The 19,325-nt window shown below is 39.8% G+C and overlaps 1 protein-coding gene across 1 annotated transcript in view; it reads left to right on the forward strand.

The window, feature by feature from the left end:
• The window catches only part of LOC126103748 (ankyrin repeat domain-containing protein 17), a 236,288-nt gene that overhangs the window by 193,516 nt on the left and 23,447 nt on the right, over positions 1–19,325 (forward strand). The window contains exons 32-36 of the mRNA XM_049912333.1: positions 9,157–9,733; positions 10,084–10,197; positions 10,405–10,554; positions 11,778–11,919; positions 12,013–12,124. Coding sequence (XP_049768290.1) covers positions 9,157–9,733; positions 10,084–10,197; positions 10,405–10,554; positions 11,778–11,919; positions 12,013–12,124 — 1,095 coding nt within the window. The remainder of the gene's footprint in view (positions 1–9,156; positions 9,734–10,083; positions 10,198–10,404; positions 10,555–11,777; positions 11,920–12,012; positions 12,125–19,325) is intronic.

A 19,325-nucleotide genomic window follows, 5' to 3' on the forward strand; every position in this document is an offset into this window, starting at 1 on the left:
ATAGACAGTCTTTTTGCTCCAGTCTTGACATCTAGGCAACCGAGTAATCTTTCAGAAACTTCTGTAGTCATTGAGGCTTCACCATAAAGGCTCAAGTATAAGGTAGTGTTTACATGTTCCTGAAACACTTCATTATACACTTTACAATTTTTAATAGTGGCAAATTTTCATTTCCTGCTATAGTTCCACACAAAAGTGCTGTCAATTGTCCTCTGGTCATTTTGCATCTGTCTCATATTTCTTCTTGGACACAGTATATTTCTGAAGGAAGTAAATTTTTAAAGAACCCCAACATCATTGAAGTTAAAACAGTTTCTAGACTCATATCATTGTATTATCCATAACAGAGTCTTGCTCTTCCCATAGTCCACAGCCTCAGTTGCTCCCCTGAATTTATAAGGTTTTTGGAAACAATCTAGTCAAGATATTTGATGCGCTCATTGTTCAGTTCTGATGTGCAGTGTGAGTTCTTGTACCTTTGTGTTGCATAATTTCCCCTGAGTGAAAGTTTGCATTTTATCCCTTAGTTCATGAACTATTTTAAAGGGATGGAAATGTCTAAATGATGAAACGCAAATATTTTTCATTTTCAGCACAGCAGAACGTGCCAAACTGTTTTGTTGGGAATTATGTGGCATGTAACAGTAGGATTAACTACAACATAATGAATATAATTTTTCTTCTGCTGTATAGTAAATCTTCTTTGTTTATTTTTTTTAAAAAATATTAGTTTCCTTTATTTGTACAAAAATATTATAGTTTTCTTTATTTGTACAAAAATAACACAAGTTTATGACTCAACATTTTAATGAACTACTGAATTTAAAGATAAAACTGTCTACACCATAAGAAGTTTACTTCTGTAGTTGTGATTTTTGATTAGTTCAAATGAAGCCAACATATGTCAGCAAATTCCCATTATCAAAAATATTTTTGTTAAATTATGCTGAATTAAAGGAAATGCTTACACTGTGGGTACTTCAATGTAATGCAGAACTACAAAAATTTATAACCACTAACACTTCATGTAATCTTATTGATAAATGTTCACCATATAGCAGAGATGCTGAGTCATAGATAGGCACAACAAAGACCATCAAGCAAAGCTTTTAGCCAAACAGGCCTTCATCAGAATAGCTCTCCCTCTCTCCCTCTCTCCCTCTCTCCCTCTCTCCCTCTCTCCCTCTCTCCCTCTCTCCCTCTCTCCCTCTCTCCCTCTCTCCCTCTCTCCCTCTCTCCCTCTCTCCCTCTCTCCCTCTCTCCCTCCTCCTCCTACTAACACACACACACACACACACACACACACACACACACACGGGGTATCCCCCTCGCTACCCCACCACCCATTTTGCTTCTCCATCATGTGCTGCTTGTAGTCTGGCCTTGGCAGCCACAAACTGTGATCATGAGTGTGTGATTTGTGTTTGCATGTGTGTGGACAGTTTGGCCGAAAGCTTTGACAGTCCTTTTATTGTGCATATCTGCAACTTGGCGTCTCCACTATATGGTGAGTAGCAATTATCTTTTTCATAATATTGTCACTATTCCATTGTGGATTTTTCCATTTATTGGTAAATACGAAAAAGATACACTTTACAGTATCTGAAATGAGAAGTAATTGTAAATTTCTACTTATTTGTGTAATAGTAGAGTTTCTAGAACAATGCAGCATTTCGCAAACAAGAATTACATTTAACTTGTAATATAAAATGCACTTGAAATTAGAATTATCTCTTGAAACATGCAAGGTATTGGGGTGCTGATTTTACATCTTGTGATGTAAGAAATGAAACCATTGTTTTTAGTCTCAGCTTTTGACAGCAGTTTTGTAATAGAAACAACAAAGAGAATGTATGTTCTCTTCATGGTTAGATTTCATGCCGGTGTTTACGACAGACCATGTGATCTATGTCATGAAGTACTTAAAAATTTGGAGAAGACTTTCTGAACACTTATTTCATCTACTACTTCATTTCCTAATCTAATTCCCTCAGCATTGTATGATTTAACTCAACTATATTCCATTACCCTTGTTATCCTTTGTTGATTTTCAATCTCTTTTTCAGAACACCATCCATTCTGTTCAGATGCTCCTTGAAGTTCTTCGCAGTCATGATAGAATTACAATTTTATTTCTTCTCCCTGAACTTCAGTGGCTCCTCCAATTTTTTTCTATGGTTTCCTTTACTGCTTGATGTGCAGATAGAAAACATCGGGGATAGGCTACAACACTGTCTCTCTCCCTTCTAAACTAGGTTTCCCTGTCATGTCCTTAGACTATTATAATTGCAGTCTGGTTTCAGTACAAGTTCTAAATGACCTTGGGCTTCTTCTATTTTATCCCTACCACTGCCCGCCTCGCCAGTTGAGTGGTGAGCATGGCAGAATGCCATGCAAGGGGTCAGGGTCCGATTCCCAGCTGGGTCGGAGATTTTCTCTGTTCGGGGACTGGGTGTTGTGTTGTCTTCATCATCATATCATCCTCATTGACATGCAAGTCGCTGAAGCGGCGTCAACTAAAATGACTTGCACCTGGCGGCTTGCCTACCCAACGGGAAGTCTAGCCGCCTGGCATTTCATTTCATCGCTAATGCCCTCAAAATTTCAAAGAGTGTATTCTAGACAACATTGTCAAAATGTTCTTGAAGTCTGTAGAAGCTATAAATGTAGGTTTGCCTTTCTTTAACCTATCATCTAGGATAAATTGTAGGTCAGTATTGCCTCGGTTGTTTTTGGGTATCTCCAGGATCCAAATTGATCTCCCAGAGGTCAGCTTCTTCCAGTTTTTCCATTCTTTTCCAAATAATTCTTGCCAATATTCTGCAGCCATTACTTATTGAAGTGATAATTTGGTAACACCTGTCAGCGTACCGTATTTACTCGAATCTAAGCTACACCTGAAAAATGAGACTCGAAATAAAGGATAAAAAAATTTCCCGAATCTAAGCCGCACGTAAAATTTGAGACTCGAAATTCAAGGGGAGGGAAAAGTTTTAGGCCGCACCTCCAAATCGAAACAAAGTTGGTCCATTGTAATACGAGACACAATTTAGGTCGAATGAATGACTATACAGCTACAGTAGTTTGGTTCCAGTCGTAAGCTTAGCAGTTAAGCTTTACCAGGTAGCCTTTGTTATGCGTCAGGCGCTCCGTCCGTATTTATATGGGTACCCTTCCTTTTTCACGTGCTTCGTCTGGTTTGAATCGATTGCTTATTTTGCTTTGCTCTGATAAGTGCCGTTTTCTTTGTTATAGGTGTTTACGTTGCTCTAAGCTGAAAATGCATTACTGTACTGTGTCATGCATTGTTTGTCGCGGCACGGCTTGCTTTTGTGCGCGCTATCACCGCGTACAGTTAAAAAGGGGGGGGGGGGGGGGAGAGAGAGAGAGAGAGAGAGAGAGAGAGAGAGAGAGAGAGAGGAATCGTCTCATTAGCGAGACAATGGCAAGAGATTGCTATTTGTTGTTATTTATACTGCTGCTTTCTTTGATAATGATCAACAAGAACCAAATAATAAACTGCATATGATGGAAGATCTTCTGAACAAGAGTTTAGCGAAAAATTTTCTCAGTTTGAAAATCTTTGCGGCCGCTTCTTTAGTACATCAAATTCTGCACAGAAATTAGTCGTCTTAGATTTAAAAATCTAGTCAGTTGCTGTGCTTCATTTCTGACTGTATCACTATTAGGCATAAGAATAATGCGAATATAAACATGACATGATATTTATATTCTTCCACGTTTGCTGTTGTCTCACTCTAGTTTCGTAGTTTATTAGGCAGACAGGATTTAATTGAGATAGCAGCAAACGTGAAACAATACGTTGCAAAATGTTTATATTCGTATTCTTTCTTATGGTGCAGAGAATACTGCATGTGATTCACATTTCTTCAGGTTCCTATTAGCAACCATCTCTTCCCACAAGTAGGAAAAAATTCAGAATGTAGAGTTGGCCATATTGACAAACATCCCAAACCGTCTTGCCAGTCGGATTTTTGTAGTACATTGAAATTCTGCTACATTCGAAGATGAACAATGTGGAATTTGTATTAACTTCGTTGGATAATGTATGAAAATGCAGTGGTGGAAACTCAGGGCGGAGAATAAAAGCTCGTCTTCCACCTTTTTTTTTTTTAAATTTATTTACTGACGCAGAGATTTTGGCGCCGGTATTTATCTTTGTGCCTACAAAGCATGTCTGTGTAGCGCTACATATATTCGACGGCAGAAGTTAGTTGTGGTGGCACCTACCAACATTTTTCAGAACTTCCGCTTGCTTTGCACTCGATTCTAAGGCGCAGGCGGTTTTTTGGATTACAAAAACCGGAAAAAAAGTGCGGCTTAGATTCGAGTAAATACGGTATTCTCCCTCCCCCTACCCCCCCTCCTTCCTCTCCTCCTCTCTCTAGTGGTATTTGGCTCACCTTATATATGTTGCAATGTGCTAGTTAATTTAGATTTCTTGTACTAACCTATTTTTTTGCATTTGAAACTGCATAATTTGATTATTTGTCTACCAATAGCGCAGTGCATTGGCAAAGCTGTCATTTGTGTGCAAGTGATTCATGTGAAAAGGTTTCCAGCAGGATGATGGGAATTAAGACATTTAATATGGAATGGTAGTTGGAGTTAGACACAGGGACATTCCATTTTGGAAATCTCTAGGGAATTCAATGTCCCAAGATCTATTGTGTCAAGAATTTCTTGTCATTACCTCTCACCACCAACAGTGCAATGGCCGACGGCCTTCACTTAACGACAAAGAGCAGCGGCGTTTGCATAGAGTTGTCAGTTCTGACGGACAAGCAACAATGCTTGGAATAACTGCAGAAATCAATGCCGAAAGTATGACGAATGTATCCTTTGGGACAATGCAATGAAATTTTGCATTACTGACCTGTGGCAGCAGATGACCAACACAAGTGCCTGTGCTAACAGCACATCTCCTGCAGGTAGGGTTGTAGTGTGGCACAGACCCCACGAAGCAATGGACCCACGATGTCAAGAAGGCTCTGTGCAAGTTGGTGGTAGCTCCATAATAGTGTGGGCCGTGTTTATATGAAACGAACTGATCATCAACTGGAAACGGTTATGCTCAAGTACTTGGAGACTATTTGCTACCATTCATGGGCTTCATGTCCCTAAACGATGATGGAATTTTTATGAATGATAAAGCACCATTTCACTGGCCCGCAATTGTTCATGATTGGTTTGGAGAACATACTGGACAGTTCATGTGAATGATTTGGGCACCCAGATCACTCATCATGAATCCCATTATATATTTGTCATAATAAATAGGTCAGTTTGTGTATAGACTCCTCCATTGGCAAAATTTTTGCAATTATGGATGGCTATACAGGCAGCATGGCTCTGTATTTCTGCAGGGGCCTTTCATTGAGTTGGAGTCTGCACCATGTCAAGTTGCTGCACTACACTGGGCAAAAGGAAGTCCAACATGATATGAGAAGGTATCCCGCGACTTTCGTCACCTCAGTGTGTATCTGTTTAGCTGTCTTATTGTATGGGTTGTACAGGTAAATTTGTGACTGTAATTTGTGTGCTTGTGTTAACCACAAACAGAGTTTCCGAATAATCCTGTTTAGTCATTTAAGGGTCATTTTCGAGGCCATCAACACAAGTTGATCAAATCTTGTGGGAATCCACATGTTACGTTTTCCCATTCTGAGTTAAGCTCTGTGGGGTGGTTGGTCAGTGTGATCCTCTTCATCCTGAAAATGAAGGTAAATCTCCATAAATATATCTACATTTTTATTTCCCAAGTAGAATCTTATGGTCCACAAAACAAAGGGTGTTTGCTAGATCACACATTATACCGCCAGTTTTGGTTGCTTAGTTTCATCAGGGCTCTTTGAGGGTGTAGAGAATTTTTAAGAAGGCTGAAACTGACGAGGGAACCTTACGGACTGGCTCTCCTCAATATTCTTTGTACATATAGGATATGCAAATCAGTGTCCAGCCATCAGTTTCCCAAAACAATAAAAAGCACGTCTCATAAACTTTGGAAAAAAAGACATTTATGTACTGTGGGAGGGGACACTGGGAGGATTTAGCCATACTTTTGGTGATAGTCTTATCTCTTGATCGCTATTTGGCATCTGATTTTGGAAGAGGTTTCTCTTCTAGGCCAAAGGAGCCATGTTATGCATCCCTTGTCCCTGCTCTCTCTCTCTCTCTCTCTCTCTCTCTCTCTCTCTCTCTCTCTCTCACACACACACACACACACACACACACACACACACACACACACACACACACACACATAAATCTGTTAAGTGTGTTCTCGAGACACTTCGGGCCAACTCATTAATCAAGGTCTTCGTTTATATTTTCTATTTCTAATTTTCAGAAATAACAGCAACCAGCTTGAGGTTTCAGCTAGATATGTGCGACATCTTCAGTTGAGCTGTTGAAGTCTTGACAGATTTCCCATGTTATGCTATTTATCCGATGACAGAATCAGCGTATGGCTACATTGTGCGGTAACCCACCAAATAGCTAACTTTCCAGCACAATTCTTAGGTAGTCTTGATAGTCTAGTTACTACAGTCTTGGCAATTGAACAAAGTGCATACTGTACATAAAATAATGAAACTGCTTGCATAATATGATGTTTAACATGTATCTCATTAATTCAGTGATTTCAAAGTTATAAAAATAAGCTATGTTCTGATTTATGTTCTGATAAATGTACCACGTTTGCTGAAATTCCACTTAAACCCTTTCATTTACATCTGTTGATTAAATCATCCTTTTATTTGTGAGGCTTCGTACATTTTATTAGGAAATACTGTGTGTTTCATCACACCAATAAGTTTTGTCGTAGTTGGCATTTTCAGCTTTGTTTATAGCTCTTTTGACAGTAACAGAAGAATTTATTGTGAATAAGACTCCACACCTACATTAAAAAATCACGGGGATAGGATGTGTACTCCTCAGTGCTGCAATTTATTTGTGTAATTAGCCTCTTACCAGAAGTATCCAGACACAGGCAACACTATTTTCATTGCCTTGGAGTGATGTGGCAGTACTTCACCCAAGGTTTGTCATGCTTCTCAGTGACCTAATCTTCATATTAGTATGAGTAGCATTCTCAGCAATTTTCTGGAAGTGATCCTTGATTGAGGCTACAGTCAGAACTTTTCCCTCAGATATAAATATATGATCAGTTTTACCAAGATCTTCCTCTGGACATCATAAATAGCAAGTGATATCACTGAGTTACTGTTCTTGGCTTACCTGTAATCACATAGGTAGTTGTGATAAAATTTTAGTTCTAGTGGTGTGTGTGTGTGTGTGTGTGTGTGTGTGTGTGTGTGTGTGTGTGTGTGTGTGTCTACCATGGTACACATCATGCTGTCAGTCCAGAAGAAAATGGAAAATTTCTTATAATCTAATTCTGGGCACTAAGGCCTCAATGTGGTGATCATAAAATATTTAAATACACCTCCACTCCTCTTACTGTTCAACATCTATTTCATATCAACAGTGTACACTCCTCCCTTTACCCCTCCTTCTGTCAACCTCCTCTCATCACTGGTACAAAAGTACAAATTCACTTTGACATTTAATTACATTTCGTAGTAATCAGTTAACAATATAGCAGCTAGTTAGCTGAGTAAATTGCATGTAACTAAAACTCTGGTCTGGCCATAAAATTCATATTTCATTGAAAGTGGGATGTACTGTGTCTTTTTAACAGTAGCAACTATGACCATTAGGAAATGTCTGTATGTAACAACTTTGCTTAAATCTTACTCAAGTCATGAGATGATTGATTATTTCTTTAACTGATTACAGCCTCCTGTAATTAAGTGATTTGCATGAAAGATGAGGTACTTTGTTTAATCAGTTGTAATGTGTTTTAATATTTGGCCAGAGTTAGTCCATTAGACATTTTCTAATCTTTCTTGTGATACTCATAATTGGAGCCTTGGTATGGATAGCAAAACTGTGTGTTCCCCTGTCCACCTATTTCAGACTTCATAGATAAATTCTGAAAGTGAGTGGAAACCAACATTTAAAGATTTTGTGGGTGTTCTTATGAAGTAGAGTTCTTAACATACATTTCATTTTCTTGTGGATATTTGTATGCCTTTCAGGAAACTTTTTTGTGTGTATAGTGTAAAAAGAGAGAAGAATCGAAGTTAACATAACTTTTTCAAGGCTTCGTTAAGTTGTTACCAATTCAGATACTGATAATCTTTCCCACCGTAACCTCTGTGATATATTGAGTATCTTTATCATCCACATTGTCCATATAGCGACTGTGTGGCGACTTCCAACATTTGTTGCATGAAGTTAGTTCATAAGAGTTGTCATTGGGACTTATCGCAGAATGGTAATGTAGAAAATGCAGTTGTGAAGTAGAGAGAATTCACACATTATGTGGTAGCATGATGCAGAGACCCCCACGTTATGTAGCCTGCATTGTTACCAGCAGAGGGCAAGAAGTGTATTGACAACTATCAGTTTTTATGCACAACATGGGCTAGATTCGGATAACGTCCATCTACTGTTAAATTGTCATCTGAACTCCCACTTCCTCTCTTGTCCATTGTGAAATTTAGCACTGATATTTATAAATAATTTCCATCTGAATAATTAGATATAGCGTGAATTTTTACTTACTGTTCTGAAATTAATGGAAAGTTTTACAGTTAGGTTCCTCATCGCCAAGATAATAGCTGTCAGCATTTGTGGGTACGAGTGCTATTCTTGTCTTAGTGTCGTCAGCTATGAACCATTGGTGTGTGTGTGTGTGTGTGTGTGTGTGTTAGAATGCATGCTTACCATAAGGTTAGTAAATTTTCTGCGGTTCTTAGTTTTTTCACTAATTTAGTGCTGGGCCAATAATGAAGGCTTGTTTAAATTGAAAATTATTGAGGTTTGTTTCTCATATGAATAGAAATGAATGTACTAGAAAGTTGTCACTTTTTTTGTTATACAGTGTTGCCACATACATACATGTACACTCAGAAATGGTGACTTACCTACATACTTACCTGTACAGCTACCAATTCACCCTCTCTCTTCTCCTATTGCCTCTTTAGCCTATGAGGAACTACTACTAATAATGTGAAATATGTGTGCTATTTTAAATAAAGCTGAAGTAAAATAATTAACTTTTTTCAGAAGATTTGGGTGCCCAATGTTGTGATGACAATGTTGGTACAGATAGTCCAGTACGCAATGGTGATGTAATAGACAAAGAAGAGGGAGACAGTGGTATTGATGCAAATAGCCAAGGAAGTTGCAGCAGCAATGATGTTAAATCAAAAGAGAAACGAAAAGATAAGAAGAAGAAAAAAGGCCCTAGCACAAGTACATCGACATCCCCAAGTGGGGGAAGTGGCAGTAGCAATAATAGCATTGCAAAGCCTCCTGAAAAGGAGCCAGCACTACATCCTCCTGGATCAGCTCACTTGGAGGCAACCTCTTCTCGCCCATCAGTTAGTAGTTCAACCAAGACTCGTGAACAGCCTAGCTTGTCATCAGTTTCTGGCTCTGCAACTGACAATAAAGATCGTAAAGAAACCACAGCTCAAGATTCCAAATCTGCTACACGCAGTAGCCAGCAAGGTGAACGCAAAATTAAAGGTCATCTAGTATTTGAGGCTTCTAGGCCACATCCTGCTGAGAGGGAGGATTTTGAAGCAACTGGCAACGAAACATATGTGCCTGCTAGTAAAGGGAAGAAAAATTCTTATATGTAAGTCCACAAAGTACAATTACTTTATATTTCATTTTTTGTCATAGTTTTTGCTTAAACAAGTGTTTTGTTATATTTTAATAAGAGACAAATAACTTGTATCTATTATTATTCGTACACTTCGTAGCAAGGCATTTCAATTTCTGTTCTGTTGCAGTAAATTTGTAGTATATGTTCTCATAGTTTGCTGACTCAGTTCTTTAACTAATTGTTGTTTGGTTTCCATTGGTACAGAAATCTAAACTTTGTTGTGAAAATTTATTAAACAACTTTGTGAAATGTTTAGTAATCATTACATTTTTACTCAAATCGCTATCCTCCAATGTGATGGTTTTTTTTGTCACATACAGGAATCATTACTGTGATGCTGAGTCAAGTCTCAGCAGCAACAAAAGTGGTATGAGCACCACTAGTCCAAAACAGAGTGGCAAGCGGGAGGAAGGGTGGAAAGAAGTCGTCCGGAAGTAAGTATGCATCTCTGTTATCAACAGAAAATAGTACCTCTAAGCTTTTCCACGTACAAGTTAAACATTATATGCTATTGTAAAAGCAGCACATCATAGTGCAAGAAATCTCTCTCTCTCTCTCTCTCTCTCTCTCTCTCTCTCTCTCTCTCTCTAAGAAAAAGAATGTGCTAATGATTGGTGTAGGTATCTAAATTCCCCATTTAGGTCCAAGAAGGTTTCTGTGCCCTTGAATGCTATCAGTCGGGTCATTGGCAGAGGTGGAAGCAACATCAATGCCATCCGCGGTGCTACTGGAGCACACATTGAAGTGGAGAAACAGAGCAAAGGCCAAGGCGAAAGGATAATTACAATAAAGTAAGAATTTATTTGCATTTTTATTTTTACATTAGAAAAATACTGTGTGTTGATATAAATGTCGACTAATGCATGAGAATCTTCTATTCAAATATTTGTTCTGATTTTTAGTTACAGGAAAGTAACTTTATGATTGCTACAGTAGATAGTATGACAGAAACTGCATTTTTAGTGTGTGCTCATCGTGTAGCAGATACAACAACCACTAATAAAAAAATCTGAAGTTACAGGGATTAAAGAAAAATAAGTTATGCATGACAGTTTTATCTTCGTGTCCAAAAAAATTTTCATTTATTGGTCTTTTTTAAGTGGTTTCTCTATACTTGGTTTTATTTGTATACACATTGATAACTGTGGGGTTCCATTCCATGTGTTTGCTGGGAGCTTTGTTTATAAGTTGAAATGTGTTTTATTTATTTAATGAAGAAAAGTTATGTAGCTTATCAGCTGTGTGTTGATTCAGTATATTTCACTACTGATGATGTGCGCCAGTTCTTTTTGGAAACTCTTGCGGTTTGTGTTTACAAAATGTCTGAGCTCTTGTATATTTTATCAACCTAAGCTGATTGGCATACCATTAATAAGTGGTGGTATGCTCTTTGAAAAACTAGTGTATTGAAAGGATCTCAAAGGCAACATGTTTATTTTGGAACAACTGACCACTTGTTAAGTATTCATACTTTTCAGTGTAAGGTGTTCTCATGGTAATTGTCATTGATTTTAGTTTTCAAAGTAAATATGCCTTCCAAATCTTCTTAGGATAATTTTAATTCTGAGAACCTGTTTGACACCCTTATCTCAACTGAATGTTTTGTGTGTGTTGGAAGTTTTTCAGTAGGTGTGAAGCTTTTCTCCTTATTTGAAATTTCATTTTACCTAAATTTTTGATCTGCAAACAGATGATGAAAAAATTAATTTTATATTTTAAATATGGTTACCTGTCTGCCTGTAAAATTTCTCAGAGAGGTTGAGCAGCAGGCACAGAAAACCTCTTTCAGCAGAGTTCTGTCACATGTTGCAGTCTAGCACTTGGCACATCTTCTGTTTGGCAACTTATTATCCGTTTTCATATGTTTGTTTATATTCCATTCTGCATTCCTGCACTCGTTTATCTAAAGATCAATGTCTTTTGCTTTTGGAGGTCTTATTTCTTGTCAGATGACATCAAACATAATTATTTTTATCTTTGTATTAATGATTTGTTTTTTCCCCTCTTATGGTAGAGGTTCTGCTGAAGCAACAAGACAGGCACATACTCTTATTGCTGCTTTGATCAAGGATCCTGATGTGGATATATTGCAAATGCTTCCAAAGTCGGCAAAGCTGTCAGTTGTATCCATGTCTTCATGGGACAAATCAGCAATGGTAATTTGAAAACTTAAGAATTTATTCTGTCAAATATTTACTGTATTTTAATCATTTAAGAGTTGTAAACAGTTTGACATTTTTGGTCAACAGGCACCAAAGTCAAAAACTGCATCTGCCAAGTCTGGTGGGTCTGTGACGCTGCAAGGAACATCAATTCTTGGAACAGGGCCGTCTTCATTGCTCAGCAAGCCAGTACCTGCAGGTAAGGAAATGCTTATAACTTGTATCTCATGTGATATAAAATTTTGTTAGGAAATTGTTTCTCATACTTCATAGTTTTCGATCTGTTGTGATGTGCCTTAATACCATTTTTCTCTCTCTTATTTCAAGAAAATGCCAGTACTCTACCATGATTTTGTGTAGCCAGCATGATGATCTGTTTTTCTGAGCGTTACTATGTATCTGTATCTGACCTTTTAATTTCACAATGGAAAGTCCAGGCGGGAATACCAGCCTATTATGAAAAGGATAGACTGCTACTCACTGTGAAGATAACACATCGAGCTACTGACAGGCACAACAAAAAGACTTCATTGTTCCTGTCTGCAACTTAGCATGTCTTACGGTGACTACCAATCTCTCCTTTTCATAATATGGTTAACTTATTTATTGGTCTGTGTCAGGTTTGTGACTGTAATGTAAGTGGGAGTGAGCTATTTATTACAAATAAAACTGATAGTATGTTTTATGATAAGCCAGCTATCTCTACTTCAGAGAGATTATTATTATTATTATTATTATTATTATTATTATTATGTCTTTTAATCTCTAATGCCTCTCATTCGAAGATCAGATGTGATGCAGTTTCCTCGCCCCTACCACACATCCCACATTTGGGACCTTCATCTATTATCCCCATTGTATGTAGGTGGTGTTTTTTACCTTAGCCCAATATTCTACATGCTGTCTCCTTGTCCAGTCTCATAGCTTTATTTTGATCATCGCCTTTGTGATTGTCAGGACAGGTTCCGGTCCAATAAATGGTGCCATCGCCCCTATCCTGGCACACACATCAGCTTGCTCATTACCCTATTGCTGTCCCCTAGCTCCAGGAGGACTTAGTGGCATTCTGCCATGATCTTTTGATCTTGTTGCAGAGGCTGCCATTGCTTTCAGGGCTGCTTGGCTGTCTGAATAAATGAAAATGCTTTGTGGCTGTCTGAATAAATGAAAATACTATGTAGCAACTGTGCAAATTCTACACACACACACACACACACACACACACACACACACACACACACACACACACACACACACCCTGATAGCAGACATTTCTGCTTGAAAGGCTGGAGAGATTGCACTCTCCAGCCTTGGCTGCACTCCGTATATTCTTGCCCCTACACCTTGGTCTGTTTTCAAACCGTCAGTGAACCAGACTGTCTCCAGTATGGTATCAAAATTTGTTCTCCCTGAGCTTTCTACTTCCAATTACTACATTGAAAAACTTGTTGAAGCAGCTGGGAGTTCTTATATAGTTGGCCAGCATTTCCCCAACCATACCTATGTCTACCTCACTCAGTATTTTAGTGAGAGATCCTGGATACCCCAGTGAGTTCCAGTTTTTGCCAGTCTTTAACCTGTGTGCTCCAGCTGCTGCCTCCATTTTTACCCACAGGTGTAATGGGGGCATGTACAGTATGGTTTCCATCCCAGCAGTGGGTGTGCTGCTAATTTCGCTTGTAATGGCTAAGCAGGCCAATCTCTGCACCTTAGCAAGCTCCTTAGCAGCTACCTGCTGTTATATCTTTTTCCACCACACTGTAGCCCCATAAGTGATCATGGGCTTTCTCGAAAGGCTAAGCCTTCGTACCTGTTTACTCTGTGATTCCAGGTTATTTTTCCACCAAGATACATTCCTATTCGTGCACTTCTTGGTGATTGAGCATTTGTGATGGTATGAGGTCATGACGGCAGAGGTCACTGCCTCTGCTATCTCCCCAAACTCTTACTGGATTCCTTACCGAAGTACTGACTTCCAATAGGCTTGAGTTGAGGTCCCTCCTACACACCTCCCAATCCATTTTACTGGGATTCCTATAGGACATAGTCTATCTAATGTCCATTTCAACATTGAACTTAATATTAATGTGGTCTGATAAGGATGACATATCCAAAGGTTATGTCAGTTACCTCTTCCTAAATGTAGGTTCCTTGCCCCTAATGAGGATCTCAGTTATTAGTTAGAAGAAATTCTAGAAGGTACTCACCTCTACTGTTGGTGTCAGTGCTGCTCCACACTAAGCTGTGGGCATTAGCATTGCATCCAACCAATAATTGGTTGCCCTGTTGTGGACAACAGGCTTCAGTCAGTCTCCTCACCTCCTGAGGAGGAGGAGGATCACTGTCCTCGTAAGGAAGCTATGCTGATATCATTACAAACTCCCTTCTGATATCTTCTTCACATTGTCGCATCCTGATGGTCACTAAGTCCCTAAAACAGAAGTCCGCCATCGGCATGTAGGGGATTCCATTTTTCACATAAATGCACATTCTGGAGTTTCTTATATTTCTAGCATAAACCAGCTTACTTACAGTGCCGCCGAGGCCCAATACACCACCTTTATACAAATAGGGTTCCTGAATCGAAGTACGTCCACTTCTTGTCTTCCCAGATGATGACTCAGGGCAGTAATGGCCCCTTTACTGTGTTGCAGATTTATCTGCAGCACATTGTCTCCATCTTGCCGCCTTTGTCGGTTCTGATGTCTTTGATTACCCTGACTGCAACCTGCAAGAACCCCAAGAATAGTCTCAGGTCCTACTCCCACATTGCCTTCAGGGACTTCCCTCTGACTTCCAACACGAGAGTTTGGCCATTTGGTGCAACCTTCCTGTTGATTACCTTCCAATCCTTTGTCGAGACTTTGGGGTTTTGAGACCCTATTTTCTCAATCAGAGTCTCTGGAGAGGCATCCTTAAGGAGTTTTGGCACCCAGATTAATAGGTTTGCGGTCTTGAAGTGCTCAGCTGCTGTCTCTACCAGCAGCTTCACAACCTCCCACTGTGATATTAGGGGCACCTTTTCCTTAAGCCAGTCCACTGTACCCAGTCCCTCACAGACAAAGATATGAGCACTGTGATCTAGAAAGACTCCCTGAATTTGGGTCCTGGACCAATGTTCTCTCCACTTTTTTTTAGGAAGCCACTCCTTTCCTTCCTTTAATATTTGTTCTCTAAGAAGTTTCCTCCTCTGAGCCCCAGACAAGTCTTTGATCTTAATCTGATCCAACTTCTTCGTAACCATTCCCATTTCTTGACCAGGTCTGCCCCCCTGTTCAGCTGAGGGGATGTTTTCCATTGGTTCCAGCCCTGGTGTTTGGGTTTCTGATGTCCCAACTTGCCTCTCAGTTTGCTATTTTCTTTCGTGTCCATTTGGTTCCCATGAGAATTGGGGATCTAATCGGTCTAGACCACAGAAACCCCATGCGGTGCGAGGCTAATTACTCATGGAGGTCACCCGGTATCCCTGAGGCTCTGTTCACAACACATCTTCCCATGTGCCACACACTCCTCAGCATGGATCGCCTTGGGTTGTGTACTGAGGAGTTGGGAAAGAACAAGGAATGAATGTGGGATGACAGGTTGTTGTGGGACACACATAATCCCTCAGCTTCATGCGAATGCACAAGCCTCTCCACCCGAATGGACAGTGCTACTTCAAGGGGGTGTCCCCCAGAGAGGTTCATGGGGGATAGTCTGCAAGTGTTATTTCATTTTGGCTATTGCCTTGGTTAGCTTCAATTTCTCTGTAATCACTGTAGATTTTTCTTACCTTGGAAGATCTGGTACAATATGCTCTTGGCTGCAAAGTGTGAAATGAGAAGCTATTTGAGTGGGAATGAGTAGTGAATTTGACACACAAAGCTACTTAATATCATTAGATAGCTTTCTCCATGTTGGCAATTGCACATTATTTATTTTATTCAGTGTCTCGTAAATTGAGAGAAGAAAAAAGATTTGTCGTATTGGACAAGCCTTAGTAAGCCAGTTTTGCTGAAGTCATAACTGATAAGTAATCTGACATTGGTAATTTGCACCTGGATATTGCCTTTTTTTTGCTGCCAACTTGTTGCATCTGATTAACTATGATGGATGTTCAGGTGTCTGGTTTGTTTGTATTAGAAGTTGAGAGATGTACACCTGACCTGCGTACATCCAATTATTTTCTGTTTCCTAGTGTACTGCCCTACAGCAACCATTTAATTCCTCCATTATCTAAGACATGGTTACAACTTGGAGAAAAGAAACAAAGTCCAGAAAAGGACTTGTTCTATCTATCAATCAAATATTTTCTTTATACGCTGATGAGCCAAAACATAACTTGCACTGAGAGTTCAAATTACACATGGCGGTGTTGCAGGCTTGTGATGCAGTAAGGAAAGTATATGTATGGGTAGTGGCGATGAATGAGGAATCATTCTAGCAAGAAATTCAGCTGCAAGTGGGGAAATCCATTGGCATAAGTGATTGTGAAGCCCTAGTGCCTGGGAACAAGTGTGTTGTCATTTTGTTCTGTAGTGAAAATATGTGGTAAGTGTTTGAAGGATGGTGAAACCTCAAGTAGGTGCAAAGATGTTGGACGTCCATACTGCATCACAGGATGTGTAAGTTGGAGGCTTATCCACTTCGGAAATCGGGATAAACAGAAATTTTTAGCAGATCCGGTGCATGCACAAGTGTTCCGGAGCCACAAAATTCAGTGCATATTGACAAATTTTGGTCTTCACAGCAGATAACCTGCACATATTCCCTTGCTGATCAACAGACATGGTCTGTTATGATGATAGTGGTCACAAGATCATAGAGATTTGATCTGAGTTCAGGATCACAAGGTTGATGGTTGTGTCCGGATATGTTGTCATCCAGGTGAACATCTGCTCGAAACATGCTGCATCAGACCAAGGACACAGACTGTTGGGACAATCACTTAGGCTTCCATTGGACCTGTGGTAGTAATCGAAGGCACCTACCACAGTTATGGGCTGTATGAAGAATATTGAGGATTACCTGCATCTGTTAATGCTTGGTGTCTTCCCAAACAGTGATAGCACCGTCCAGCCAAATAACTATCCATGTCACAGGGCTATAATTGAGCTACAGGGGCTTAAGGAGCATGATAGCGAATTCATGTTGATGTCTTGGCCACCAGATTGATTTGACCTGAACCTCATTGAACACATCTGGGACACCAGCTCTGTGCCTCGTAGATCAGCGGCTTGTGACGCACAGGGACTGCATGAACTTTGCAGAGACAACTCTTACCACACACCTCCAAAAACACATCAGTGGCTTGCCATATCCATGCCACACAAAATAGCTGCTGTATTTTATGTCCAAGGTGGACCAACATGCCATTAAGCCAGTGGTCATGTTGTTTTGGCTCATTAATGCATATTCCAGTGATTCTCACTTGATCCATCAGATGTTTTTCCTCACATGTGTTATTTGATCTGAAAGGGTGTATCATCTCTCGTAAAACTTTTGCCATATCATAAGTATGAAACAATTGCATTGAGAGACATGTGCTCATATTCCATCCATGAAACAATGATCAGTCTGTTATTTGCATGGAAGCACTGTCACAATTTTGTCATACAGTAACAACTTTTGAGTAGCGAACTCCTAGCTGAAACAATTTTGTTGTTTATAATTTCACCACAGTCAACAACAGAAATGATTTTACATCAAATTTCCATGCAGACCAGTTGTCAGGCATTATGAGATCATGATTCTTCTTCAAATAATTGTGGCAAATTAATGTCCTGAATAATGCAGAAGGCAGCTACTGTAGGAGAAGGCATTAAGTCATTGCTTGCAGAAAAATCTGCTTCACACATTAAAGTACCACAAACGAAAGAAAACTCCGATTTGAATGTGTGTTACAAGTATTGTTATTCTGTCACAGTCGATCAGGTTATAAGTAATTAAACAAAAGAAGCTAAAAGTGACACGTGGAGCACGGGCACTGGCAGAGATAGAGTTCGGGATGCTTATGGGAAAGGAGGATATTACTCCAAGGAGTGTTTCCACCTGTGTAACTAAAAAAAAAAAGTCAAGTGAATAATAGGGTAGGTTGTTGGTAACAGGAGTGATGTAAGGATGTACGAAGTTAGATGGATCATGGGATACTACTTTAGAAGGTACATGATTAGAGGTAGTTGAACCCCAGTTTTACACTTTTCAAGGGGCTTCAGAAAAATGGTGTAAAATGTGGGGAAAATGAAAAATGTGCGAGACAGTGTTGTAAGCTGTGAAAGTTACATGTAGGATACCTCCTTGTATTTTCGCACTTTATGTACAGGGTTATTACAAATGATTGAAGCGATTTCACAGCTCTACAATAACTTTATTATTTGAGATATTTTCACAATGCTTTTCACACACATACAAAACTCAAAAAGTTTTTTTAGGCATTCACAAATGTTCGATATGTGCCCCTTTAGTGATTCAGCAGACATCAAGCCGATAATCAAGTTACTCCCACACTCGGCGCAGCATGTCCCCATCAATGAGTTCGAGAGCATCGTTGATGCGAGCTCGCAGTTCTGGCACGTTTCTTGGTAGAGGAGGTTTAAACACTGAATCTTTCACATAACCCCACAGAAAGAAATCGCATGGGGTTAAGTCGGGAGAGCGTGGAGGCCATGACATGAATTGCTGATCATGATCTCCACCATGACCGATCCATCGGTTTCCCAATCTCCTGTTTAAGAAATGCCGAACATCATGATGGAAGTGCGGTGGAGCACCATCCTGTTGAAAGATGAAGTCGGCGCTGTCGGTCTCCAGTTGTGGCATGAGCCAATTTTTCAGCATGTCCAGATACACGTGTCCTGTAACGTTTTTTTTCGCAGAAGAAAAAGGGGCCGTAAACTTTAAACCGTGAGAGTTCACAAAACACGTTAACTTTTGGTGAATTGCGAATTTGCTGCACGAATGCGTGAGGATTCTCTACTGCCCAGATTCGCACATTGTGTCTGTTCACTTCACCATTAAGAAAAAATGTTGCTTTATCACTGAAAACAAGTTTTGCACTGAACGCATCCTCTTCCATGAGCTGTTGCAACCGCGCCGAAAATTCAAAGCGTTTGACTTTGTCATCGGGTGTCAGGGCTTGTAGCAATTGTAAACGGTAAGTCTTCTGCTTTAGCCTTTTCCGTAAGATTTTCCAAACCGTCGGCTGTGGTACGTTTAGCTCCCTGCTTGCTTTATTCGTCGACTTCCGCGGGCTACGCGTGGAACTTGCCCGCATGCGTTCAACTGTTTCTTCGCTCACTGCAGGCCGACACGTTGATTTCCCCTTACAGAGGCATCCAGAAGGTTTAAACTGCGCATACCATCGCCGAATGGAGTTAGCAGTTGGTGGATCTTTGTTGAACATCGTCCTGAAGTGTCGTTGC

The sequence above is a fragment of the Schistocerca cancellata genome, chromosome 1 (genome assembly GCF_023864275.1).
Source record: "Schistocerca cancellata isolate TAMUIC-IGC-003103 chromosome 1, iqSchCanc2.1, whole genome shotgun sequence".
Lineage (NCBI taxonomy): Eukaryota > Metazoa > Arthropoda > Insecta > Orthoptera > Acrididae > Schistocerca > Schistocerca cancellata.